This window comes from Mirounga leonina, unplaced genomic scaffold (assembly GCF_011800145.1).
Source record: "Mirounga leonina isolate KUSES-001 unplaced genomic scaffold, KU_Mleo_1.0 Mir_201, whole genome shotgun sequence".
NCBI lineage: Eukaryota > Metazoa > Chordata > Mammalia > Carnivora > Phocidae > Mirounga > Mirounga leonina.
Window position 1 is genome coordinate 8,148,776 of NW_023270504.1, and position 23,778 is coordinate 8,172,553.

Consider the following 23,778-nt stretch of genomic DNA (forward strand, 5'->3'; position numbering starts at 1 on the left):
TTAGAAGACCTACTGATAAATCATCTTTGTAAAAAAGACTGTTGGAGGGGAGGTGGACAGGGGGATGGGCCAAATGGGTGATGGACATGAAAGAGGGCACTTGTGATGAGTACCAGGTGTTATATGTAAGTAATGAATCACTAAATTCCATTCCTGAAACTAATATTGCACTATGTGTTAACTAACTAAAATTTAAATAAAAACTTGAAATATTTAATTAATTAATTAATTAATTAATAACTGCACAAAAAGCTTACATTGATACTGTTTCCCTACCCCATTCCCCACTTTTTCCCCCACCATCACACAATTCACCCCATCCTCAACAAAACATATACGAAATGCAATTTTGAAGAATAGATGGAGAAAGATATAAATATTGTGGGACAGTTATGGTCATTTATATTGGTATTTGTATGCTGATTCAAGAGTCTTTTCAACACCAAATTAGAAAGGGCTGGTCTTTTAGCCACCTTGCCCAGTTCCCACGCCCTCCATTTATCATTGCCCACATGGACCCTTGCCATAGAAACAAGATTGCCTACATAATGACATTGACAAATGAAAGACTGGTTAGACAACTTCAAGTAAGTCATGACATGAAAAGGGAGAATAAGTTTTTGTAATGTCTTCATTCCCATAAATATCCCCAGCTTTCATGGAAATGCTCTATAAAAACAATTTATACATTTCAAGGTCACGGTGCAGGAAAAAACAGAGTTCAACTTCTTTCCTCTTCAGATCATTTATTCTTGCATTTATTTCTTCTCGGTATGAACACTTCAAAACAAAAGGACAATTTCCTTGTTTCTGATCTCTACAGGAATAAATGGATTTCACTGCCAATATCAACTCCATTCTAGTTTGAGACTTAGTCAGGAGAACAGGGACGTATCCATCAACACCAAGCTCTAGATCAAATTTCAAAGAAAATAAAAATCAACCTGTACATAGAGAAGGCAAACCTTTATTTTTCATGCAAAACTGGCAGAGGCCCTTTTAGGCAGAAATGTGTCCTTCATTTTGCATTATTTGAGAATTGAAATGCATTGCTTTTTTTGAGAACTTGAACCCAATGTATTACTTTTCCTGAATGTGTAGGACTTATAAATAGTTTTCCTGCATAATTTTTTAATGATTCAGTTTAGGGAAATAGAGATCAAGAAACAACATATAAATAATTTGTCATGAGCATATCATCCATCCTTCTGAAAAGTCATAATTCCAATTTTTAACTTTATTTTTTATAGAACTTATTTCTATTTCATATTGATGAATATAGTGGGTGAGGAAAGCAAAAAATTTGAATTTAAATAGTCAAGATGATTTAAAGAGTAAAACACTGAATATTACTTCATCTAGACATTCTGTATTTCACCATTTTCATGGTTGTTTATTGTCAAATACCATATGTATCTGAGCACCTTGTATATATTTCCTGAGCTTTTTAAATGACTTTTTATAATATTAAACTTACTCTTGGATAATAAACATAAGGACATCATTATACTGTAGCTATGTTTAATAGTAATGTAAATATACGATGATGAAACTAAATAGTGAAGTGTAACTTTCTGCCGACATTATTCAAATTATTCACAAGATGATGAAAGAATGGAAAACACCGATTACTGAGAGGATTATTAATTAGCATGGGGAAAACTTAGGAAGTTTGAACTTCTATGTTGTTGATTTGGTTTGGCTATCTTCACAACATGCAATGTTAACCCATTTTTCATTTATTTATTGATTTGAACTTCAGAAAGTTGAAAGAAAAGGTTTTTCCAACCTCTCAAATTTCACTTCTGCCCATTATTTAAAATCATTCCACAAGGCAATCTCTTTTCATATATATGAAAAATCAACGCTGTTGCAAAGGACAGCGTGTTTTCCCAAAGTTAGCTTTGGACATGTAAAGACAAATACAGTGCCACTAGATAACTTGAAGAACTCAGGGAACAATTTAGAAGAACTGAAATTTGAAATCTGTAATTGTTTCCATGATGACTAAGATGCAAAATGGCTTCTTCAGTTTATAAATAATGCAGTGACTCTAGAACCAAATATCTGGCACTAAGTTTATGATAACTGTGTTCTTTGGAAATCATTGCATGGATCGTTGTTATTGCCAAAGAATCTCTGTGTACATTTCAATATTGCAAAATCATGCCACAAAGGGCAATTTTAAATAGTTTTAATATAAATACATAGCACCAAGCATAATAAACACTCCAAAATGTTTACTGAATAATTGCCACCTGTGCAGCTTAGAAAATATATGCATGCAGGACGCCTGGGTGGCACAGTCAGTTAAACATCTGACACTTGGTTTTGGCTCAGGTCATCATATCAGGGTCATGAGATCAAACCCCTCATCGGGCTCCACGCTCAGCTAGGAGTCTACTTCAGATTCTCTCTCCCTCTCCCTCTGCCCCTCCCACTCATGCTCTCTCTCTCTCTTTCAAATAAATAAATCTTTAAAAAAGGAAAGAAAATATATGCCTGCATTATATTTGTTTTAACCTAATTATGTAAGTATATTTATATTTTTATGTATTTAAATGCAAAAAAATCACTTTTAATGGCTTACTTGTTTACAGTAATATTCAGGAGAGAAAGTTTAGGCTGAAAAGTGAAGGATAGATATTTTCTGAAAAGATATTTTTCTGTTACATTTCCAGTATAATAAAAATATTATATCTATTACTTCTAATATGGAAAATATGATGGGTAGTATCTAAAGAGTCATTGTACTAAGTGTTTCATACGCATTATGAATTGTTTAATCCTCCGAAGAGTTCTATAAGGTCGAAATCCCTTTGCTCCAATTTTTCCAAAGAAACAATCAAGGCCAGCTGCTGCATGACCTTGTACAACAGTAGTGAGAGGGCCAGGGTTTAAATTCAGGTCTGTCTCGATTACTAAGCTGGTGCCCTTAATCATCCTCCTCTTTTCTCCTGGAACTGCAAATGATACAACTTTGGGGTGTTTTATGTTTACACACAGATTTGTAAGCAATGTCGAAAAATTACGAGATGAAAAATGATAAAAGAAAACCACAGACTTTGTGAATGCTAGGTTTTGTCAACGACTGCTATTTACGCGAGTTTTGGGGATAAATAAGACAGTAAAGTCTAATATTTTCCTCCCTGCAGCTTTGTAATAAAATAGTGTTTCTGGTGAGTTTTGTGGGCAATCGTGGCACTTTCACCCGAGGCTACCGAGCAGTCATCCTGGATATGGCCTTTCTCTACCACGTGGCCTACGTCCTGGTTTGCATGCTGGGCCTCTTTGTCCATGAATTCTTCTATAGCTTCCTGGTGAGTACTTCTCCATGTGGACAATCACTGCTGGAAAAAATGACACAATGGTGCTGCTTCTTATGCTTCTTCCTTTGATTTTTTTTTTTTTTTAAGCAGGGCCTGACATTTAGGACAAATTATGTTATTTTTAGAATTTCCTAGGAAAATCAGGAATTAGTATTATTTTTCCTCTCTTCCTCTGAGAACCCACATAGGTGGTGGAACTCTTTATTTCCTCCCTGAGAAGTCACCAACGACCCGACCTCTTGACCCGGGCTTCATATAGCAGCTGCTTTTTGGTTTCAGCCAAATCCTTCCTTCCCCTTACATTTAGAGGTTCTCCAACAGAGTGTAGGAGAAAAAAAAGTGGGGATATGTTTTCTTAGCCCTGGAATCATTGTACTTTATTCACAACAACAAATATTACTGTAACTCTAGAATGGCATATAAGTAAAATGAGTAAACTGCCAACCTCGCAAAAATACTGAGTTGTTTGAAATCTTAGTTTCAGATTTAATGTGTCATTGTTGTTAAGCTTATCTACATGTGTCTAATTCATTAAGCGGGCTTTCACATTTCTTCTAGATTTTTTCTTCAGGTTATCAGTTTTACTTCCTACATATAGACTGTTCTATAGCCATCAACTAGGAGGAAGGGAGGCAATATAAATTCATGATAATGTTTGAAACCCAAAGCACTACCAGGTTAGCATCATGATGCCATGGGAGCAATTTATTTATATCTCCAACCCATGGTTGACATGCAGTGGAGACCACCACCCAATAAAATAATTCCTGAAACCTCAGTTGAAGATCTAAAAACATTATGCTGACCCTGTCTGCTTCTCTCACAAGGGACAAATCCGTCACCTGCCGCTTTCCTGTTACCTATCTAGCAAACCCAGGTAGGAAGACTGAAAAGAGGCAGATTTTCCATTTACTTGTCAAGCATTTGAAAGAGCCCCCAGGAAGCGTAGATTTGTCCCTTTTACTTTGATACAAAATTATCTTCTAGGTAGTTAAGTTAGATGATCCAACAATCAAAAATAGAGTTTTTACTGTTCCAGGGATCCAGATGAATTCCCTTTCTGCTCTAATTTACCACAAAAAAAATCCATTTTAAAAAACATGCCCGTGATATATGAAGTCCCATTACACCCAGCACTTTGACCTGACTTGTGACATGTAATATTCTGTAACATCTATAAAATGCATAGAGATAGTATGATAGACTCATACTATCAAGATTCATTAGAGAGATAATATGAAAAACATGTGAAATGATGTATTAAATCTTTCTGTTTTCCAAGGAAAGGCAATTGACAAAATAAAGGTGTATTTGAACCATTACATGAGCTATTGATAATAATGTTACTTTTAATTTATGTTACTTAACCTAATTTTCTAGTTGTATTTTCCTCTTGTCTTTTATTGTTCTAATCTTACAATAGTGATGCTAATCTGTTTTCACTGGGTTGTTGGTGAAAAGGATATTGTCCATTTTGATGTTTATAAGAGTATTAGGAGGAAATTATAATGGACATAATGCCAACATGGCATTTAAGCATATTTTAAAAATATGTTTTATATTTAAAAAATACATGAATATGTATTTCTAGTTATATCCACAAATACCAATCCTTTATCCAAAATAATAAAAACCACACTCTAGATTTTCCTTTCAGAAATAAGTAGAACCATTAACCTGTCCAGTGTCTTACACCTTTTTTGCCTCCTCAAGATTCTGATTCCAGGGCTATGGAATGGGGTCCAGAAATAAGCATTTTTAGCAAGCATCCCACGGGGCTCCTGAATGCTATAAACTTTTAGAAACCATTCAGAAGTGACCTAGAGCCCATTTCCAGACCTTTTCTTTAAGTCACTGTTGAGTTAAAGTAAAGGAAAATCCCCTTTATGTCAACCAAAGTTGTTAAGTAAGCTGAATGAGTCAGTGTGATAATTTGGAAGTTGGATTTGCATTAATTAATTTGTCTCTCCTGAGAAATATTGACTTTGTTTCTAGAAGTTGTTTCTCCCTCCAGAAGATAAGTACTTAGCAAAATAGTTAAACATATTCTTTTGCATATGATCATGATAAAATAGCAGTTTCCTAGGGTGAGCAAACAAGGTAATATCTTTATGGTAATTATTGGCAAGACTGAAATTAAATTGGAAAGTAACTCAGTCCTCAGAAAAACAGGACAAGCCCTGGTGTTTCTGCAGGAGCTCGTGACACTGGTAATGCCTCGTTTCAACCAGTGCAGAAATTTTAATCACTTCCCACAGATAGTAGGAGACAAACCTTAATTATTCCAACTTTTAAAATACTGTTCATTTCCAAACAGATATTTGTGCCTTTTTAAGTGAATATTCACTTACTGCTTTTAACTAGCCTTTGATAATATAACATGTACTTCCTAACGTATAATTTCAACTTAATAATATAGCAATAAATAAAATTGTTCTTGGTGTTGACTCCAGAGAGCAAACACATACCTAGGTTCTAGACTAGTGCAGAGACTTTCTGCTACTAAACACAAAATGGGTAATAACCCATTAGAGGAAGTGAAAATTTTTTTAAAAATTGTGTTTTATATTTTTGCTTATACTTCTGTTTCCAAAATTACATACTAAAGTAATAGGTTTTGCCCTCATTATACTCCTTTAGTAAAGAGAGGTGCTTCTATTTCTCAAATATTTTTTTAATTTTCCATCTTTTCTATTGCAGCAGGCTCATAAAATTGTTCTAGTAATTTCACCCCTAATTCCTTGATTAAGCAATAACGCCTAATGATTCTGTCAATTAGCCATCACTTAGGTAAACATAATTCTGCATTTTCACTTTAGCCATCTTACGTATTTCAGAAGCAACTGCAGAATATCAGTGAAGATAAAAATAAGGAATAAGTAGCTAAGTTGGTTAAGTATAGTATTATAATTTTTTTAAATTCAAATTTGAAGCTGTGCTATTTCTGTATCTTACAAAATTGAAATTATGTTGGTTATGAAACCAACAGATGCACATTATATGCTGTGTTAGAGTTATCTTTATTGAAAAACAGTTTATTAATACGTTCCAACTGTAGAAGACACATGTATTTTGGCGTATTTTTAAGGTATCAGTTAGGTTGTTATTTTTTTCACAGGTAAACTAAAATGGCTTGCATCTGTATTTGTAATTACCTTTTATGTTTATTCAGCTTTTGCGTCACTGCATTTTTTTCCTTGTTTTATTTTTGTAGCTTTTTGATTTGGTGTACAGAGAAGAGACTCTGCTTAATGTCATAAAGAGTGTCACACGGAATGGCCGCTCCATTATTCTAACTGCAGTTCTGGCTCTCATCCTTGTCTACCTGTTTTCCATTATTGGGTTCCTTTTTCTGAAGGATGACTTCACAATGGAGGTGGATAGGCTGAAAAACAGAACTCCTATTACAGGTATTGCTACTACCACTGCATGAGCTTTCTCTGATGACAGATACAACTTGTACACAGCTTAAGAGAATTACAGATAAACACTAATGGAGGAAATGTTTTCTTTCATTCCTTTGAAAACGTGTTCTTATTCACTGAGAGCTCATGAATGTGAAATACTCTTCAGCTATCAGCTGTCAATGGGTATAGGAACATCTTGATATAAGAAACATCATCTGGGCTCTGTCTCAGTAAGGATTTTCAACAATGTTGATTGTATTCCAGTCAACAACTTCAGTGTAGGATAATGGCTTTGGGATTCTCTTCTTCTTTTCCCTGTCTCCCCCAAGAACAACATCTAGCATCGTTCACAACCATTATTCCATATATGTTTGCTCACAGTACATCATACTTACCATACTTAAAGAATTGAAAATGGTAAATGTTTTGATTTAGAAACCATCAGGTAGTAAGAAATCGGGTATAGCAAAAATGCTCAGAATACTGTCATTAAGGAGCTCAGTTCATCAGTATGTGTTGTCACAATGTACGATATTTATTTCTGTTGTCTCACTGGTTAGGCATCACCCATTTACACTTCCTGTGATTCTTGTGGTGTGAGGGCTTAATCTTTCCATCTTACTTTGAATTTTTATTTATCAGCCTTTCTAATGGTTTCTTCTTCCCCCATGCCTACCTTTTGTCATTCGGGTTAAATTTCTTCATTACTCTTTTTCCAAAGCAGGATACAAATCATAGTTCTGCACTTTGCTGTTTGTTTCTCTGGATGATTCTGTAGCCTATGAGTTGTAGAGAATAGAAACCACAAAATTACTTTCCCCTCAAGCCATTACATCTAAAGGTATAATTTAATTAGTGGTGATTTATAAACAGTAGTCTTTCTTGCCTTTAAAAAACATTTCTTGATTATTAAATTGATGACATATGGTAGTATCTTTCTTAGGATATGGGGTAATTAAATGGCATTTAGATCTATCATTAAGTCTAAGTGATCAAAGCACAGAACAGAAATGTCATCTACGTAGATTCAGTTGTTAAACTTGAGACTGAATTTCATAGGTATTAGTCTTTATTCAGAGGCATGTGAAATATTTTGTTACTGCCTTTCCTGTTCTCCCTTAAATGTTACTTTTTCCGGAGTTTTACAGGTGTAAATATTTGGAGGAAATATTTGGAGGAAAAGCTCCTATCCATAAATAGCCCCCCCAAACTCAACTTTCACAAATTATCTGTGAATCATAAACTATCTGTTCTCAAAAATCTTCAAGTTTTAATTATTTATTATTTACTAGCATGATCACATTGAGTTATTCAATACAGGGTGAGTCTGAAGCTGAAGCGTCATGATTCCTGAATCCAAATGTGTACAATAGTTATTGTTTTATGAATCTAGTAGTACTTTTGTGTTATTTAAAAAGGAAGTTAGTGTCATTATGAATATATTTTCCTTAGAAATACAAAAATATCTTCTCTTTTTTCTTACAAAATAGGCAACATTAGACCTAGAATGTCAAGATCTTTATCAAAAATATGCATATTTATATAAAAAACTGCTAAATAAGAGAAAGCATTCGTAAATACTATTAAAATCTAGTATATGAGAACAGCTAACAAAGTTAAACTCTTGGATTCTTCATAGATTGCGAATTTTTGTTGCATCGGCTGAGAATGAATGTGATATCGTGCCCTGGGAAAAGCACCCCTACTTTCATAATATTTTTAATTTAATTTGTAATGCCATCTAGTATGTCTATTGATAAATAGCATAAAGTTTATTTTTTCAAGTATTGAACGCTATTGACTCCCAAAGTGGAGTGAAATTATCGAGGATAGCAAGTGACGTCTTAGGTAGCAAGTGACGTCTAGGGAGTGCAGAAGGACGCAGTTGCTCAGGGAGTAGGAAGTAGTCATCAGGAAGCCAAGGGATGGGAGCCCAGAGGGGAGGCTGAGCGTTCTAGAGGTAAATCACAGAACATCACAGGTGCCTATGAGAGTGGAGGATGGATAATCTGCAAATGGCATCAGGAATTGAGGAAAATGTAGATCCTACCTCTGGGACCAGTGGAACTGGGCTTGATAGAGGAAGCAGCCGCCGCTTGACCATGTTGAGGGGAGTTGTGTCTTAGAAAAGCCCAGGGAGTTGGAGGGCAGTTTCCGTTGACAAGCGGAGGTCACAGTGTCTCTCACATGTGTCCCTTCTTCCCCATTCTCAGTGCCACCCTCCAGTTTCCCATCCTCGTTTCCGCTCTCCCAGAGGACTGCGGGAACATCCCATGCAGCTTCCCCACCTTCAGCCTGTTCTGCCTGCCCGATTCATTCATTCTAACCACCTCTCTGATTGGGTCTCTCATTGATTCAAGAACTTTGCTGGGATCTGCCCTGACTGAGATGCTTGGTTTAAAACATCAGGCTGGGAGCTCAGGTCACTCTGCTCCCACGTCTGTGCCTTTGCTAGCCTCTGTGACTTTTGTCAGACAAACTGCACCTGGGATTGCGACCTTCTTCCCCTCCCCCGCCAACCCGGCTCATCTTTCTGTGTGTAAATCCCATGTCTCCTTTAGGTTGATCCTTCTCCAAAAAGCCTTGTATTGTTTTCTTTCTAAAATTCACTTCTCTGTCCTAATGCACTATATTACATTAACTGTGCTCAATTCCTCCCCTCAAGTATCATCCCGTCTCTGCCCCTTGGTATTCCCTATTTGTTAGGTCTGCAAGGCCTCCACTCCATGTCCTCAGAGCCTCTCATGAAGTCAGGAAATATGAAGTAAGGGAATGGCCACCAGGACACACTCAGAAACCCCATCTCTCTCTCTCTCTCTCTCTCCCTCACCACCAGAAACCCACTCCAACACCAAATGATGTAACCACTCTTTCCCCCAAGTTTGGCCCAGTGTGGGGGCAAGGAGTGATGGAGGCAAATGTGTGGCCTCCCTTCCCTGAGTGGACTCGGTCTTTCTCAGCTCCAGTGCTGGTGCTGCAGGCAGCCCGGTCCTGGTTGCCTGGTCCTTCGCCCGATCACACGTCCTGACTCTAGGTCCCTTTTGCCACGTCTGCCTTCATCTCATCAAAGAATCAGGGTAACCTTGGTGTGGTTACTTGCACTTGAATATTTCAACCCTTTGTATATAAAAATGAACTTGCTCCTGTCCCCCGTCTTATGGACTTTCCTTGATGACTCTGTTTGAAATGTTGGTTTGAGAGGTACAAATGTCTTTACTTTCTATTTGTTACTAACAACCACAACAAAATGTTTTAAGTTCTTCTCACCCAGATAGGAAAGTTACTATCTTCTGGTCCATTCTGGCCAGGGAAATAGGTGGTGCACTAGCAAGCAGGTGGATCTTTGGGAACTAAGGAAGAAAAGAAAGATCCTGAGTAGGATCTGACAGAAGATTCTTGCATTTTAAACCCTGTTCCCCTACTTCACTGTTAGAACTGCCATGACCTACAAGTCTCCACTTGCTATAGGGACTGACCAGTGGCTTGGAGCTCGGGAAACACCAACTGCTTTGGGGAGGTGTGTTCCTGGCATCCCGGGTCTGAACTCTGAATGCACTTGGCCATCCAAGTGCTGTTACACGTGGTGGTTAAGGTCTACATTATTATTAATACAAGTATAAAAGGCTTCTAGTGGATTGGCTTGTGAACCTATTCTCTAGTTATAAAATTGCTTCCATATACAAAACTGCGTTCAGAGTTCCAAACCAACTTACTAAAAAAGACTTCAGGAGCACAGCTACATCGGAGTAGTAGTGCCTTTTGTTTACATGTCTTTGTAACCATATGTTCATTTCTTGTCATTTGCAAATTTGTCTCTATACCATATTCTAATTTGTGTGTTCCAGGTAGTAATGAATTTCCTACTATGACTTTAACTTCAACAATGGAAACATGTAAAAAGGACAACTGCTCACCCACAATACCTGCTTCGAATACAGGTCTGTAAAAACGGCCCCAGAACAGTACAAACCTGATATTTTGCAGTTATGTTTCTTTGGAAAATGTTATTACCGCTAAGGGAGTGGCTCTAAGGATTTCGTGGTGGGTTGAAATAGAATCATGGAGGGTAAAAGAACCCAAAAGTTTCAAACTAGAGAAAGGATTCCCATATCTGTCATTTTGTATCCCCCACCCCATTCTTTATATTATTTCTATTCATGAGAATTAATCAGATTTACCCTGTGGGACGGCTGCTAAAAATACTGTTACCGTATTGCAAACCCATGCCACACGGAGACCCTTTTATTTATATGGCCTATCACAAAGTATCAGGAAATGCACAGGCTTAGAACTCAAAAGGCTTGGTATAATCCTGGGCTTCCCACTTTCTAGCTCTCTGTCTTAGATATGTTATGCAAATTTCCTGGACCTTGTTCAAGATGGTTTGCCCAGAGAGGGAGGGAGGGAGGGAGCAGACAGAGAAACAGAGAGAATATGATACTTTCCCTGTTTCCAAAGGAGCAAATGGAACCATGCTCATAAAAAGAATTTTTTAAACTCTAAATTGTTCTCAATGGTTTGGAAACTATGGCATATGTGAAATTTAATGAACTGTAGAAGGAATTAGTGATCTCTTTCCAGCGGCAGCAATGATGTAGGGAGTATAGATCTTTAAATATTTCAGGAGTTTTATATATTAGAAAGGAGTGGATTTAGTCTGTGTTACATCTAGGAAGGGCACAATTGGACTCGGGGAAGATGAGCGATGGAAGAGTTAATAAGCCCAGTGTAAGGATGGGGTCCCCCACTGCCATCTGGGAGCACATCCGTCTGATCATAATGAAAGGGCCGTCTTGCCCAAGCTTCCTTTTTTCTTGAGATGTTGGATTGTTGCATGAAGAAAAATGGATCGTGCCTTCTACAAACAAAATCTTTCCTGCTTTATGGCCTAAAGGGAGAAATATATACATGTGCATTCCATCCCAATGCCCCAGCAGCTCTATGAACTGTGAGCAGCTGCCTCCAAGACTTCTTGCCTCTCCTAAGGCCTGGCTAGCCAGTCAAGGCTTCCAAACAACAACCCAGCTCATTCCTTGCTTGTGGAGCTTTACTGTGCTCTGCAATTTCTAAAATCCTGTTACATGCATCCTCCGCTTTAAACACCTCCAATTTCCTCGGCCTTCCTCACACAGTCTAGCAGTGACTCTTGATGTCACACTCCAGGGCAAGGAACTGAGTGATGCTATCATATTCTGGGTAGTGGAATTTACCCTTGACCCATATTTGGCTGACTTGACTAAAATGCCATTCTTCACTGGTTCAGCTGTCAAGCCATAAATGCCTATCCTGTACTCATGTAATTGGGAGTTTGGGATTTCAAGCACAAAACGATGCATTTATTTTTATATATTTCTGCCAACCTAGACTCCAAGGCCATCCCAGTTTGTCCCAGGAATAGATGAGGAGCTTTTTGGACTAGATGATCTCTAGGTTTCAAGTCCCTCTCCATTCTCATGTGTCATGGGGCTCATGGTATCTTTATGGATCCTGATTCTATGAAGCAATATGTTTACTCTCTCTTGTGTCATCCTCAAGCTGATAAGCTACAGAACAGGGACAGGCGAACGACGGCCCGTAGGGAAATGTGACTTGCCACCTGTTTTTGCACAGCCCTCAGGGTAAGACTAGATGTAACCTTTTTAAAAAGTATTCTCTTCAAAGAACACGATGCAATGGAGACTTTATGTCACCCACAAAGCCTAAAACATTTCCCATCTGGCTCTTCAGAAAAAAAAAATTGCCAACCTCTGTTGTGGAAGATTTTCACTGAAGGTGCTAGAAATGTTGCATGGGACAGTGCTAAGGACAAATTCTTGAGCATGCTACTAGAAATATGCTTTCAGACCGACATAGTCATGTTCTATGCAATTCTTCAGCCACACAGAACTCTGTCTTAAATAAATCATCAGTTAACCCATGTTTCTCCATCTTAAAAAAAAAAAAAAAAAAATCATGAGACTCCTCAGAGCCTCCTTGCCAAAGCCCAGATACACAATGTCTGTCACATCCCCAGTTTGAGGTTAGTGTGAACCGTACTGGCTCCTCTTGATCCCACCTTCTTCCCACACTATCCTTTTAATGATCCATTTGGGTGTGTTATCTTGGGGACCAGCATCAAGCTCATTTGTCAGCGGCTTGCAGAATCTGTTACAATCTCAAATTCAGGTCTACAAATGCTCCTCTCCTCTTATTATTCATATTTAAAAAAAATATCACAGCAAAAACTTGGGTATAGTTTAAGTAGCTGGGTAAAATTAAATAGCTCTTAGGATCTTTTGGCTGTCTTGAACTTCAATTTTTTGTCTCCAGTACTTGTTACTTTCTTTTCAATTGGACACGCTTTCTCCTTAACAGAGTGTGGAAAATAATAGGTTAAAAAATGTACTTTCTCATTAGCACAAATATTCTAACAACATGGTCCCAAGGATATTGTAACTGTATTCCTGCCTTGCTCTCCTATCTGTGAATATTACCTTAAAATTATTTCCTTTGTTTTAAAGCAAATATACTATAACTATAGTTTGATTTTGAGAAAGGAATATTACTTTGCCAGTGAACCAACAACAAAGCCAGTGTTCCTCCTGCCAGAGACTGTAAAGATGGCTGGCCCAGGGGCCCGCACAGCAGATGCACTAGTGATGCTCATCCACAGCATGGGAGCCGGAAGCTCCTAAGACGCAGTGAGGTCACGGCCAGAGCCTCCTCTCCTGGAGTGAGATCTTCCCAGCTATACATGGTGTATGCATAGCCCAGGATGTGGCTGCCCAGCTCTGTGCAATCATGGAAATCTTAGGCTTGATAATCAGCCAGACATTCTATTGTAATTGTTTTATGTGCTATTACTAATTATGACAGTTTGATCTTAACATTTAAAAAAATGAAGTGAATATTTTTGTAAAACAGGCAATTCATTAAGTCAGCTCAGCACAAATCTTTGATGATGATGATGAGGGTGATGGTGATGATATTATCATAAAACCTTTATTCATTCATCCATTCCTCCAGCAAAATTTGTTCAGCCTGATCTATTGGCCAGCCCCCATGCTGGTTGTTCAGGACATAGTATTTGAGTAGACAAACATGATCCTAGCCCTGATGGAACTTTATAGAATAGTAAGGGAGGGGGAGGCATAAAAAGTTATAAAATATGGTGAGAACTACCAGCAGTGCCATGATCGATAATCACAAGAGAGCTTGGCTGTAGGTAGAGCAAACAGAAAGGCCCTTCTGAGGAGGGATTATTTAAACTGAGACTTGGAGCATGAGAAGGAGTCAGTCACACCATTCCAGGCACAGGGACTAGCATGGGCGAGGGCCCTGAGGCATGTCAAGGATAGATAGATACTACTAATTATCCTCACATTATGAGTAAAAACACCGAAGGACACAAACTTTAAGTAAGACCACATAGCTAGTAGACTATTTTAGATCTCTGATGCCAAGGTCTGTCTTCTAGTCTTCTAAGTCTTATTGTCCTCTAGTTAAAGGATTAATCTCTGTACATTTTTTTCTTCCCTAACCAAAAATTAGATTGTTAAAATTCTGCCTATCATATTGCCTTTCAACTAGAATGCTTGGATAACTTTTCTTTATGCATGCTATCTTCTAAAGGCAATACTTTGACATAAATATTCTCAATTATGTATGTCTCAACAGGAATTGATCCCTCCCACCCCCCCACCCCCACCCCCCCTGCCCCATTCTCCCATCTCAAGACATTTGATCATGCCTGGAGATATTTTTGGTTGTCACAACTCCAGGAGGAATGCTTCTGGCATCTAGTGACTAGAGGCCAGGGGTGCTGCCAAGCACCCTCCAAAGCACAAGACAGCCCCCCTCAACAAAGAACCCTCCAGCCCAAAATGTCAGTAGTGTTGAGGTTGAGAAACTGTTCCATCACTAGGACTGTTTGGAGACTGGTTTATAACTCTGAATACAAACTCATAAAAGGCTTCTCATAAAATCCTCTACAACCTATTTCTCACCTAATATATTACATAAGGAACAGAACTTCCCTTTTCTCTATGGGCAGATGGGGACAATTCTTGCAGGCTTATTACCCCTGGAGCAACGTCTCCATGATTTTTAGGCTCTGCCCGAGCTGGGCGTAGGGAGAGGCAGGTACGATTTTGCAGGAAAGCTCCCAGAGAAGGAAGAAGAGGATAATGGAGGAATGTCAATGCTGGAGGTGTGTGGCAGGGACACTGTTGGGGGCCAGAGCTGTTGGCAGTGGCTTCCCACCACCTGGGGTCATTCCTAAATCAGTGTTTGAAACTACAAGGATGCCTGTTATTAATGTACCTACTCTTTCCTCTGTGCCCTTTTTTTGCGTTTGATACAGTAAGTGATAAAATTCATCTGACTGAAAATTCCACAGATTTGATCTTCTAGCCCTTGCCCCCTTTAAACCTTGGCCACACGTATTTAATCGCAAAGGTAGAGGAAAAGCTTGCCCCTGGTGTTTGTTGTGCAGCATGGAATGCTTAGATTTAAAAATAACTTTTCCATGTCTAAGACCAGAATTAAATTTTAATTTGCAAACCCTAGTGTGCATTTGTGATGGCCTTGGTTTGTTACCTTGTGGACAGCAGGTCCACATTACAAAGGCCCAGACCCACACACAGGAGCAGAATAACAAGCCTCGTAGTGATTGGGGAGCCCAGCGCCTGGTTCCCCAGGAAGCTCCAGCGGATGCAGGTAGGGTCATTGTCCCAGCAGCTGCACATTCACATGGTAACGGGCAACCAACTGTGGCCGGAGAAAAAAAAATAAAGAGAACTTTTATTTCATTTGCTGCAGACCTACCTGACTTCTTAGACAAATATAATCACTTAGCAAAGAAAAACCAAAAAAAAAAAAAAAAATTTAAAAACCGTCTTTCTAGAAAAGTGAGGCCTTTTTTGGGCAATTTACAAAATATCGTTACAATTATTTTCTAAGTAAGGGTCATTTGAATGTACAGAAAAGGGAGGAAGTTCACAGATGTCACACATGTATGAGCCATTCAGATTTAATACGTTTTGGTATTTTACTTTAATAAAACAGCCTGATGAATAGCTGAAACTGATCAGCCTTGGGGCCACTCTGTGTTTTGGCTTCCCACGGGGTGCCCCGCATCTTAAATTTCTCTTTCTAGTTAACATTTTTAAAAAAGAATTTCCATAATGAATCGATTAGAATTAAAGTTTAAAACAAACAAGATGTTTTCAATTGCACTTGGACTTTCAGCTATATCTCAGTGGCAATCGGTTGTTTCTAAGAAATCATAAAAAAAATGGGTACTTTAATTATTAAAGCAGAAAAATAGCATTATTAAATACTCTTATTCAAGCATGTCCAATATTCAAAAAAACATAGGCCAACACCTCAGATCAGAGCCAAGAGAATATATTCTTATTCCTTTCTTTGTACAGAACACTTTAATTTCTGTTATGAATTAAGAAAAGATACTTTATTTTACTAATGCTCAATTGAAAATGAAGATAATTTCGTCTCATCTCGTTCAAGTATAAAGTTGGTTATGTTAAAACTATAACTTTGCATAAGATTTTATAGCCATCTATCGGTAATAATGATAATTATGACACCTAGATTTGTTACCCCCTATGTGCCAAGTGATGTTCTAAGTTCCTTACATGTATATATATATTTAGTTTTTTTAAATGTGTCCACATTACACATCTATTTCCACTAATTCTTTCCTTTCGCCTGTACGCAAGCATGCACTCTCACTTCTTTTTTTTAAAGATTTATTTAGAGGGAGAGAGAATCTCAAGCAGATTCTCTGCTGAGGGCGGAGCCTGCCGGCAGGGCTCAGATCTCACAACCCTGAGATCATGACCTGAGCAGAAACCAAGAGTCTTCCGCTCAAACCAACTGAGCCACCAGACACCCCTCTCTCACTCCTTTTATAACCACCTGATTTCATCATTACTCCCTTGCCATTGTTAGCTAGCCCATTGTTCGTTCTTGTACCTGGAACTGCCTTGCTGCCTCAGTTTGAACCTTCCTCTGCAATCTTGTTACCTGCCCACACGAATCCATCTCCTTTTCAGGACCAGGGTTTCCGATAAAACAACTGGCCTGCACTTTCTCCTTCGATTTCTGCATCAACCATCTTCTGTTTCACTATTTGCTGTCTTCCTGTCGTCTCCTGATGACCTGAATGTTCAATCCAGAGACCTTTTCTTGCTTCTCATTGCTTTTGACTCTTCCCATAATTTTTACATTTTTTGGTGTCTTCTCCATCTTTACATTATTTTCTTCCTGAATTTTGGATCACAGTACTCTCCCAGCTCTCTTGTGCTCTCTAGCTTTGAAAAATGCCTTCTCATCTTCTCATCCTACAATCATCTGAAATTCTTGCCTTGCCTTCATCATAACACCTTGCATTCAGCTCCTCCTTCTCAGTTGTCCATTTCTGTGGCCTAATGGGACTGCCCATTCCCAAGTCAGCTCTGGCCGGAAGCTCCAGCGGGATGTGTAACCCTGCCTTCCCCCTCGGGCCTAGGGTCATGCCAGCCCCTGTTCATCCATCCTTTCCATTCTCATGGCCATGACTCCTGGTTGAGGCTTGTCACACATTATGCCTCTTAAGCAGTCTTTCTATCTCCAGTCATTCTCTCCTCTTCAATTCGCCTACTGTATCACCACTAGATCACTTGTCAGAAATCACTGCTTTGAATATTTCCCCCTTACCCCCAACTTGAGATTTTCATGATGCTCCATTGCCTGCCAAATAAACCCCAAACTCTCAGAGAGCTCCCAGTTTATCTCCCCAGCTTTATCTTCCATTCCTCCAAATGCTGGCTTATTTGATGTTCATCATATAAGAAAGAGTTTCCTACCTCCTGCGCTCTCTGGCCATACCATGGGAATGCCTCTCTGCTACTGTTTTAATCCCTTGACTATTTGAGGCAAACTCAGAGTCTACGTTAATTAGAGGGACTCCCCACTCATTATCCCTAGTATTAAATGCTCTCTATTCTGATCTCTTTGCACCACTTCTGTGGCTGTAATCACATGTTAACTTGTCTTGTTATTTAAGTAAATGTTTTATCTCATACTATTTCATTAGCTAGATGATAAACCACCTTGCCCCTGTTTAAAGTTCTCCAGCGGCTCCCCTGGGCTTTCAAGATAAAGTTTAAACTCTTTAGCTAGGCGTATGAGTCTCTCCATAGTGAACAGGTCCCTTCCTGTTTCTCTTCTCACACTTGTCTGCATGCACCAAAGGCCCAGTCATTCCAGTGCACCTGCAGTTCCTCAAACGCTCATCCTCTTTTCTCTGCCTAGAATGTCTTACTTTGCTGATATTACTGGCCAGGCATGTGTCTCTTTCAATATTCAACTCAGGTGCCACCTTCTTCAAGATGCTATCCCTGATGCCCCCTGCCCCCGTGAGATGCACACTAACCTGTCTGCACGGTATCCTGGGATAGGACATTGCCTTTGTTCATCTGCTGACCCACCTTTCCTAGGAAACCATAAATCTCCTAGGGGCTGCCACACTTTCCTCTTTCCACCTGTCTACCTAGCACCTGGCCCAGGGTCTGTGGAAACAGTGAACTGAAGCAGGTTTGGCATGGGGAGGGCCTGCTGGTTATGTAGGTAGGTCTCCACAAGGTGGCATTTACTTAGGTGAATCTACTATGACTCAGGGCCTGGCTTTTAGCCTGCAGGCAAGGGAACTTGGCTTAAAGTATTGTGATTAAATCCATCTCACAAAGATAGAGGTTTGTTAACCAAACTCATGGAGGCTCCTGTATAAAACTAACACGCCGTCGCACCAATTCTTACGGAGTGGGTTGACTGGACTGTTGCTGTCATTGACCTGGCCTGGGCATTCTCCCCCTGCGTACATGCTATACACAAAGTCAATACTCTCATTTTATGTATTTGCAGCCAATCTATTTTATTTCACAATGGCTAATCACATGAATTGTGTGTGGATTTTACTAGCTCACCTGTTAACGAATGAACAGCCTCATTTTTAAATTCTTAGGAAGAGGGTGCCTGGGTGGCTCAGTTGGTTAAGCGACTGCCTTCGGCTCAGGTCATGATCCTGGAGTCCCGGGATCGAGTCCCACATCGGGCTCCCTGCTCAGCAGGGGGTCTGCTTCTCCCTCTGACCCTCCTCCCTCTCATGCTCTCTGTCTCTCATTCTCTCTCTCTCAAATAAATAAATAAAATCTTTAAAAAAAAAATTCTTAGGAAGAGATGGGAGCACTTTCATGTAGCTTCTATGGACTGACTAACCTGGCACTTTGTTAAGTCTTCAGTATATATTTATGTCACATGACCAGGTAGTTGCTGATTGACTATATGAAGATCCTGCCACTAAATATAAGATTGCTTTGACTGAACGTCTAACCATGGCAAAGTAGCATATAGACATATTCCATATGACCTCATTACTGGAAAACCACATCCCTCTATAAAAATTCCTTTAATTCCCTTACCCATTTCTAACTAGTTTTCTTCACGTTCTTCCTGGCCATCACGTTAGAACCCACCTTCAGGTGTCGGGGGCCTAACTAGCATGTTTTGCAGACAGAGCTTTCTCTGCCTGCCTTATCTCCTCCCCACAAGCCTCACCTCTTCCCTATTTCTCCTTCCTCCAAAGGCAGCTTTATTTCTTCTGCTTTCTAAATCAGAATGTGCCTTGAGGCTCACCTCGAAGGTAAGTGGTCCGGCACAGACCTGGCTGTTAGCTTTGATGCTGCAACATCATGCCTACCCATCTCTGACTTCCGCCCTCCTCTTGGGGTATATATTTATGTTTTAAAAAGAAACCGCTCTGAGTAAAGGGAAAATATCAGGATCCTCCCATCTATAGATGTGAAGTTAAAATAAAGTCAGTTCACAAGAGGAAAATCAGCCTTTTTGTAACAAAGTACCAAACAGGCTATTGGTCATGGATCATGTAGACAAAATTAGACTGTTTCTTTTTCTTTTTTCCCCTTTGGTTGTTTTTACATTTGTGCCTGTGGCTACACAATTCCAAAATTCGACACCACTATGGTTCTTTAGCCTTGTAACAAGAAAAACACATTTCTGCTCACTTATCAATTTTAGGAAATCCGATTCTTTTTTTTTTTAAGATTTTATTTATTTATTTATTTTAGAGAGAGAAAGTGTGTGCAAAGTGGGGGAGGAGCGGGGGGGGAGTGGGGGGGAAACATCTCAAGCAGACTCCACACTGAATGCAGAGTCGGACATGGGGCTCGATCTCATGACCCTGAGATTGCGACCTGAGCCGAAACCAAGAGTTGGACGCTTAACCAACTGAGCCACCCAGGCGCCCCAGAAATCCTGATTCTAATACAGTATGAACTTTTCACTATTTTAAATGACTGGGAAATTATTACCAAGTTTACCTTTAAACCAAATTAAGACCAGGAATTTTTTTTGTCACATTTTATCTTTTCTGTCTCCTCGTTTCTCCCTAAATATTTTCACATAAGTACATCCACATAAAATAAATTGTTCACATAAATATATTGTGCTTCTTGTCCATAGCTCAATGCTCATCATTAAAAGAGCTTAGATGCTTAACTAAATTAATGAAAGAATATCTGCCCTAATTCTTAAGCACCTACCATGTGTATTCTAATCCCTGTTCAGTGTTTTACATATCCCAAATATAATCTTCTGAAGGGTTTCATCCTTAATCAGACATCCCCATTTTACAGATGAGGATAGTGAGGTCAAGTGACTGCCCAAGTCTCAGTACTGGGACAGAGTAGAGTTCGGAGCCATGCGCACCTGGCTTCCTTGTGCACTCTTTTTCCTGCAATATCTTTGCTTCCTGGGTGAGTGGACTGTCTTCCTGAGGTCTTACCACAACCTCCCCGCACCACAACAGTGCACCAGGCAGATGAGCTTTCCTTATGTTGTCCTTTCCATTCTGCCATTTGTCACTCTTGGAAGAAAACAAATATTTCAGAATACTGTTGTGTGGCCTTCTCAGCCTGTATCAGTCATGGGCTACTACAAGTCAAATACGTGCTATTTGCTTCAAAAAATTATTTCATGGCACAGTTGTGAAGGAATGGCTATTTGGAAGTAGACAATAGCATATCTAAAACATGAGTTTGCTGCCTGGTTTAACTTGTGTGTTTTTATAGCTGATGAAGAGTATGAGGATGGAATTGAAAGGACATGTGATACTCTCCTTATGTGCATCGTCACCGTCCTGAACCAGGGCCTCCGGAATGGCGGCGGTGTGGGAGACGTTCTCAGAAGGCCGTCGAAAGATGTAAGCTGGAGAATAAAATATTTTTTTAAGAAGAACATAAGCATTTTTTAAAATTTTCTTAACAGCATCTACAACACAATTTTTGTCTTCAAGATGCTATATTGTGTCATTTGCTTTAAACGTATGTATAATGGTGGCCATTAAAACCAATTAATTGTATATTAGAGCTACACAGAAATAGCTAACGTCCTAAAAAAATATATGTCTGTTAGTAGGGTTATGAAAAGGTTCCAAGTTTGAACTGTGTATTGTATTACAACCATGAGATCATGACTACAAACTTGGTAGAGGAGTTAATGGTTGCATAAATAACAGAAACTAGGCTGCCTCTTGTCCATCAGGCTTCTCAGACATGAAGATGTACTCTTTGCCTCTGAATAGTAATAGCGGCCATTATTTATCCACGATGAATATAAAATTTGAACAAATTCTAAAATGATTTCATATATTAAAATGGCAAGGCTAAAAAATTTCTCATTAGCTGCAAAAGCTCAAGCACCAGGCTGAAGGCTTGAGAAATCTGAGTTCTGCAATAAGCCAGCTGTGGCGTATTGTCAGTTCATCTGATGGTTCCTCATCTATGAAATGGCTGGATTGCAGCATCTCTAATGTGTGCTTTAATACTGCCCATCAGGTAGAAGTAAGCTGGAGCTGTCTGTACTTGACCCTATAAGGCCAAGAACAAAACCTACTCTGGAAATTGATTAGGCATTAGGTCCTTCTCAGCTCCCTAATTGCTGACCTTGGGAATTGCTACTTGTCTACCTTTCGTGCAGCTTCTGGGATGGGATCCCAATGTGCCAAAATGCATTTAGCAGAATGATACAGTACAGTGGTTTTTAATAAAAGGTACGTTCCCCATTGATGAGAGGGCATAAGTCCTGGAGAATGGAAGGGGCTCTGAGAACAGATGTGAGGTTTATCTCACAACACTTAAAGGAAAGAAAATGAAGACAGAAAGTGGGTCTTATTTTTTCCAACTTGGAGCACTATTTATACTCACTCAGCAAACATTTATTAAATATATTCTCTATGCTAGACTGTATGTCAAATCAACGTACCTTGAAAATATGTATACATATACATTTTTTTTAAATTTTTATTTCAGGAGCCCTTGTTTGCTGCCCGAGTGGTGTATGACCTTCTTTTTTATTTCATTGTCATCATTATTGTCCTTAACTTGATTTTTGGTGTTATCATTGATACTTTTGCTGATCTCAGAAGTGAAAAACAGAAAAAAGAAGAAATTCTAAAGACAACTTGCTTCATCTGTGGTAAGTGTTCTCAGGATACTAAAATAGGTGAAGAAACTATCCAGGAGGAAGGAGGGGCTAGAGTGATTTTTATTTGTCATGCTTTGGGAAAAATAATTTTAATTTGTGTTTTTTTTTTTTAAGAATTTATTTATTTGGAAGCGAGAGAATGAGAGACAGAGAGCATGAGAGGGAGGAGGGTCAGAGGGAGAAGCAGACTCCCCGCTGAGCAGGGAGCCCGATGCGGGACTCGATCCAGGGACTTCAGGATCATGACCTGAGCTGAAGGCAGTCGCTTAACCAACTGAGCCACCCAGGCACCCTGGGAAAAATAATTTTAAAATGAAAGCTGGACAAAAATTATGTAACCGAGCATTAGACTAGGGTTCTCTGCTTCCAGAAATAGATAGAAGAATTATATCCGAAAGCTATCTTGTCATTATTTCTGCAATTTGTATGACTCTCTGACTGTAGAATGTGTTGCAAAATTTCAAAAGGTTACACCAACTGGCAAACAGATTTTTAATCACAATAACATATTGATTAAATGACAGAATGATTTTTATTTTATTTTGTTGGATTATGAATCCACAGATGATTTCTCTAGCAGCTTGAACTTCTATTCACTGACTGTACTTCTCTCAGTTTTTCATCTCTCTCTCTCTCACACACACACACACACACACACACACCACACTCTCTTCCCCTTTGCCCATTGTTAGCTCTCAGACTGACCCAACTCTCTCCTTGCCCTCATCATTCCCTTTTGCTCTACCCTCTTCTCAATGTATTTCAGTCCTTTGGTAGTCTCTGTAGCTGACCTAGCATCCTAGAGTTCTTCTTTCTCTTTGAATATTCACTAAGTCCAGGTTTTCCTCACCATCTATTTCACCATGTTGAGCTGAAGAATCTTTTGGTTAAAGTCACATAACAAGCATAAGGGCTTCACTACAACATTATTCTATATAACTCAAATTGAGCCCTCAATAAATCCCATTCCCTCCTTGATTCACTTTTTGTCAATTGTCTCATTCTCCTCAATGGGTCTCCCAAACCTTTCCAGCATTCCTTCAACACTCAGAGTGTACCAAGTACTAACCTGTAACAATGAACTGTATTCCAAGGAAACAAACATGAGTTGGACATGCCCATCTTCAGGGTGTTTACAATCTAGTGTGGAATACAAACACAATAAGTATCACTGCTATCTAGTGTGTTAAGAGACATGATAGAGAAGTTCACAGGCTGTTATACCCCTTCAGGTTGTGGTGGGGGCAAGCAAGAAAGAGTCAAGAAAGGCTTTTAAAAGAGATGGTCACTGAACTGATGGTAAAAGATAGAAGGTAGCTAGTCATATTAAAGTGAGTAGAAGCAGGGCGCCTGGGTGGCTCAGTAGGTTAAGCATCTGCCTTCAACTCAGGTCATGATCCCGGGGTCCTGGGATCAAGCCCCACTTCACGTCAGTGGGGAATCTGCTTCTCCCCTCTACCCTTCCCCCTACTCGTGCTCTCTCTCTCTCACATAAATAA

The 23,778-nt window shown here is 39.2% G+C and overlaps 1 protein-coding gene and 1 long non-coding RNA gene across 12 annotated transcripts in view; one reads left to right on the top strand and one right to left on the bottom strand.

The window, feature by feature from the left end:
- ITPR2 (inositol 1,4,5-trisphosphate receptor type 2) overlaps positions 1-23,778 on the top strand; it is a 497,457-nt gene that overhangs the window by 415,191 nt on the left and 58,488 nt on the right. For all 9 annotated transcript variants that reach the window (XM_035028030.1, XM_035028031.1, XM_035028032.1 and 6 more), the window contains 5 exons: positions 3,156-3,320; positions 6,544-6,739; positions 10,582-10,674; positions 20,866-20,996; positions 22,105-22,270. In XM_035028030.1, coding sequence (XP_034883921.1) covers positions 3,156-3,320; positions 6,544-6,739; positions 10,582-10,674; positions 20,866-20,996; positions 22,105-22,270 — 751 coding nt within the window. The remainder of the gene's footprint in view (positions 1-3,155; positions 3,321-6,543; positions 6,740-10,581; positions 10,675-20,865; positions 20,997-22,104; positions 22,271-23,778) is intronic.
- Positions 825-15,569, bottom strand: LOC118025562. Of its 3 annotated transcripts, XR_004683351.1 has the most exons (4): positions 15,314-15,569; positions 10,004-10,086; positions 7,413-7,515; positions 825-911 (listed from the first exon to the last, which is right to left on the bottom strand). It is a non-coding gene; the product is annotated as an uncharacterized LOC118025562 (long non-coding RNA). The 3 variants fall into 3 exon arrangements; XR_004683353.1 differs by lacking the exon at positions 10,004-10,086; XR_004683352.1 differs by lacking the exon at positions 15,314-15,569 and having other exon boundaries at positions 10,004-10,105.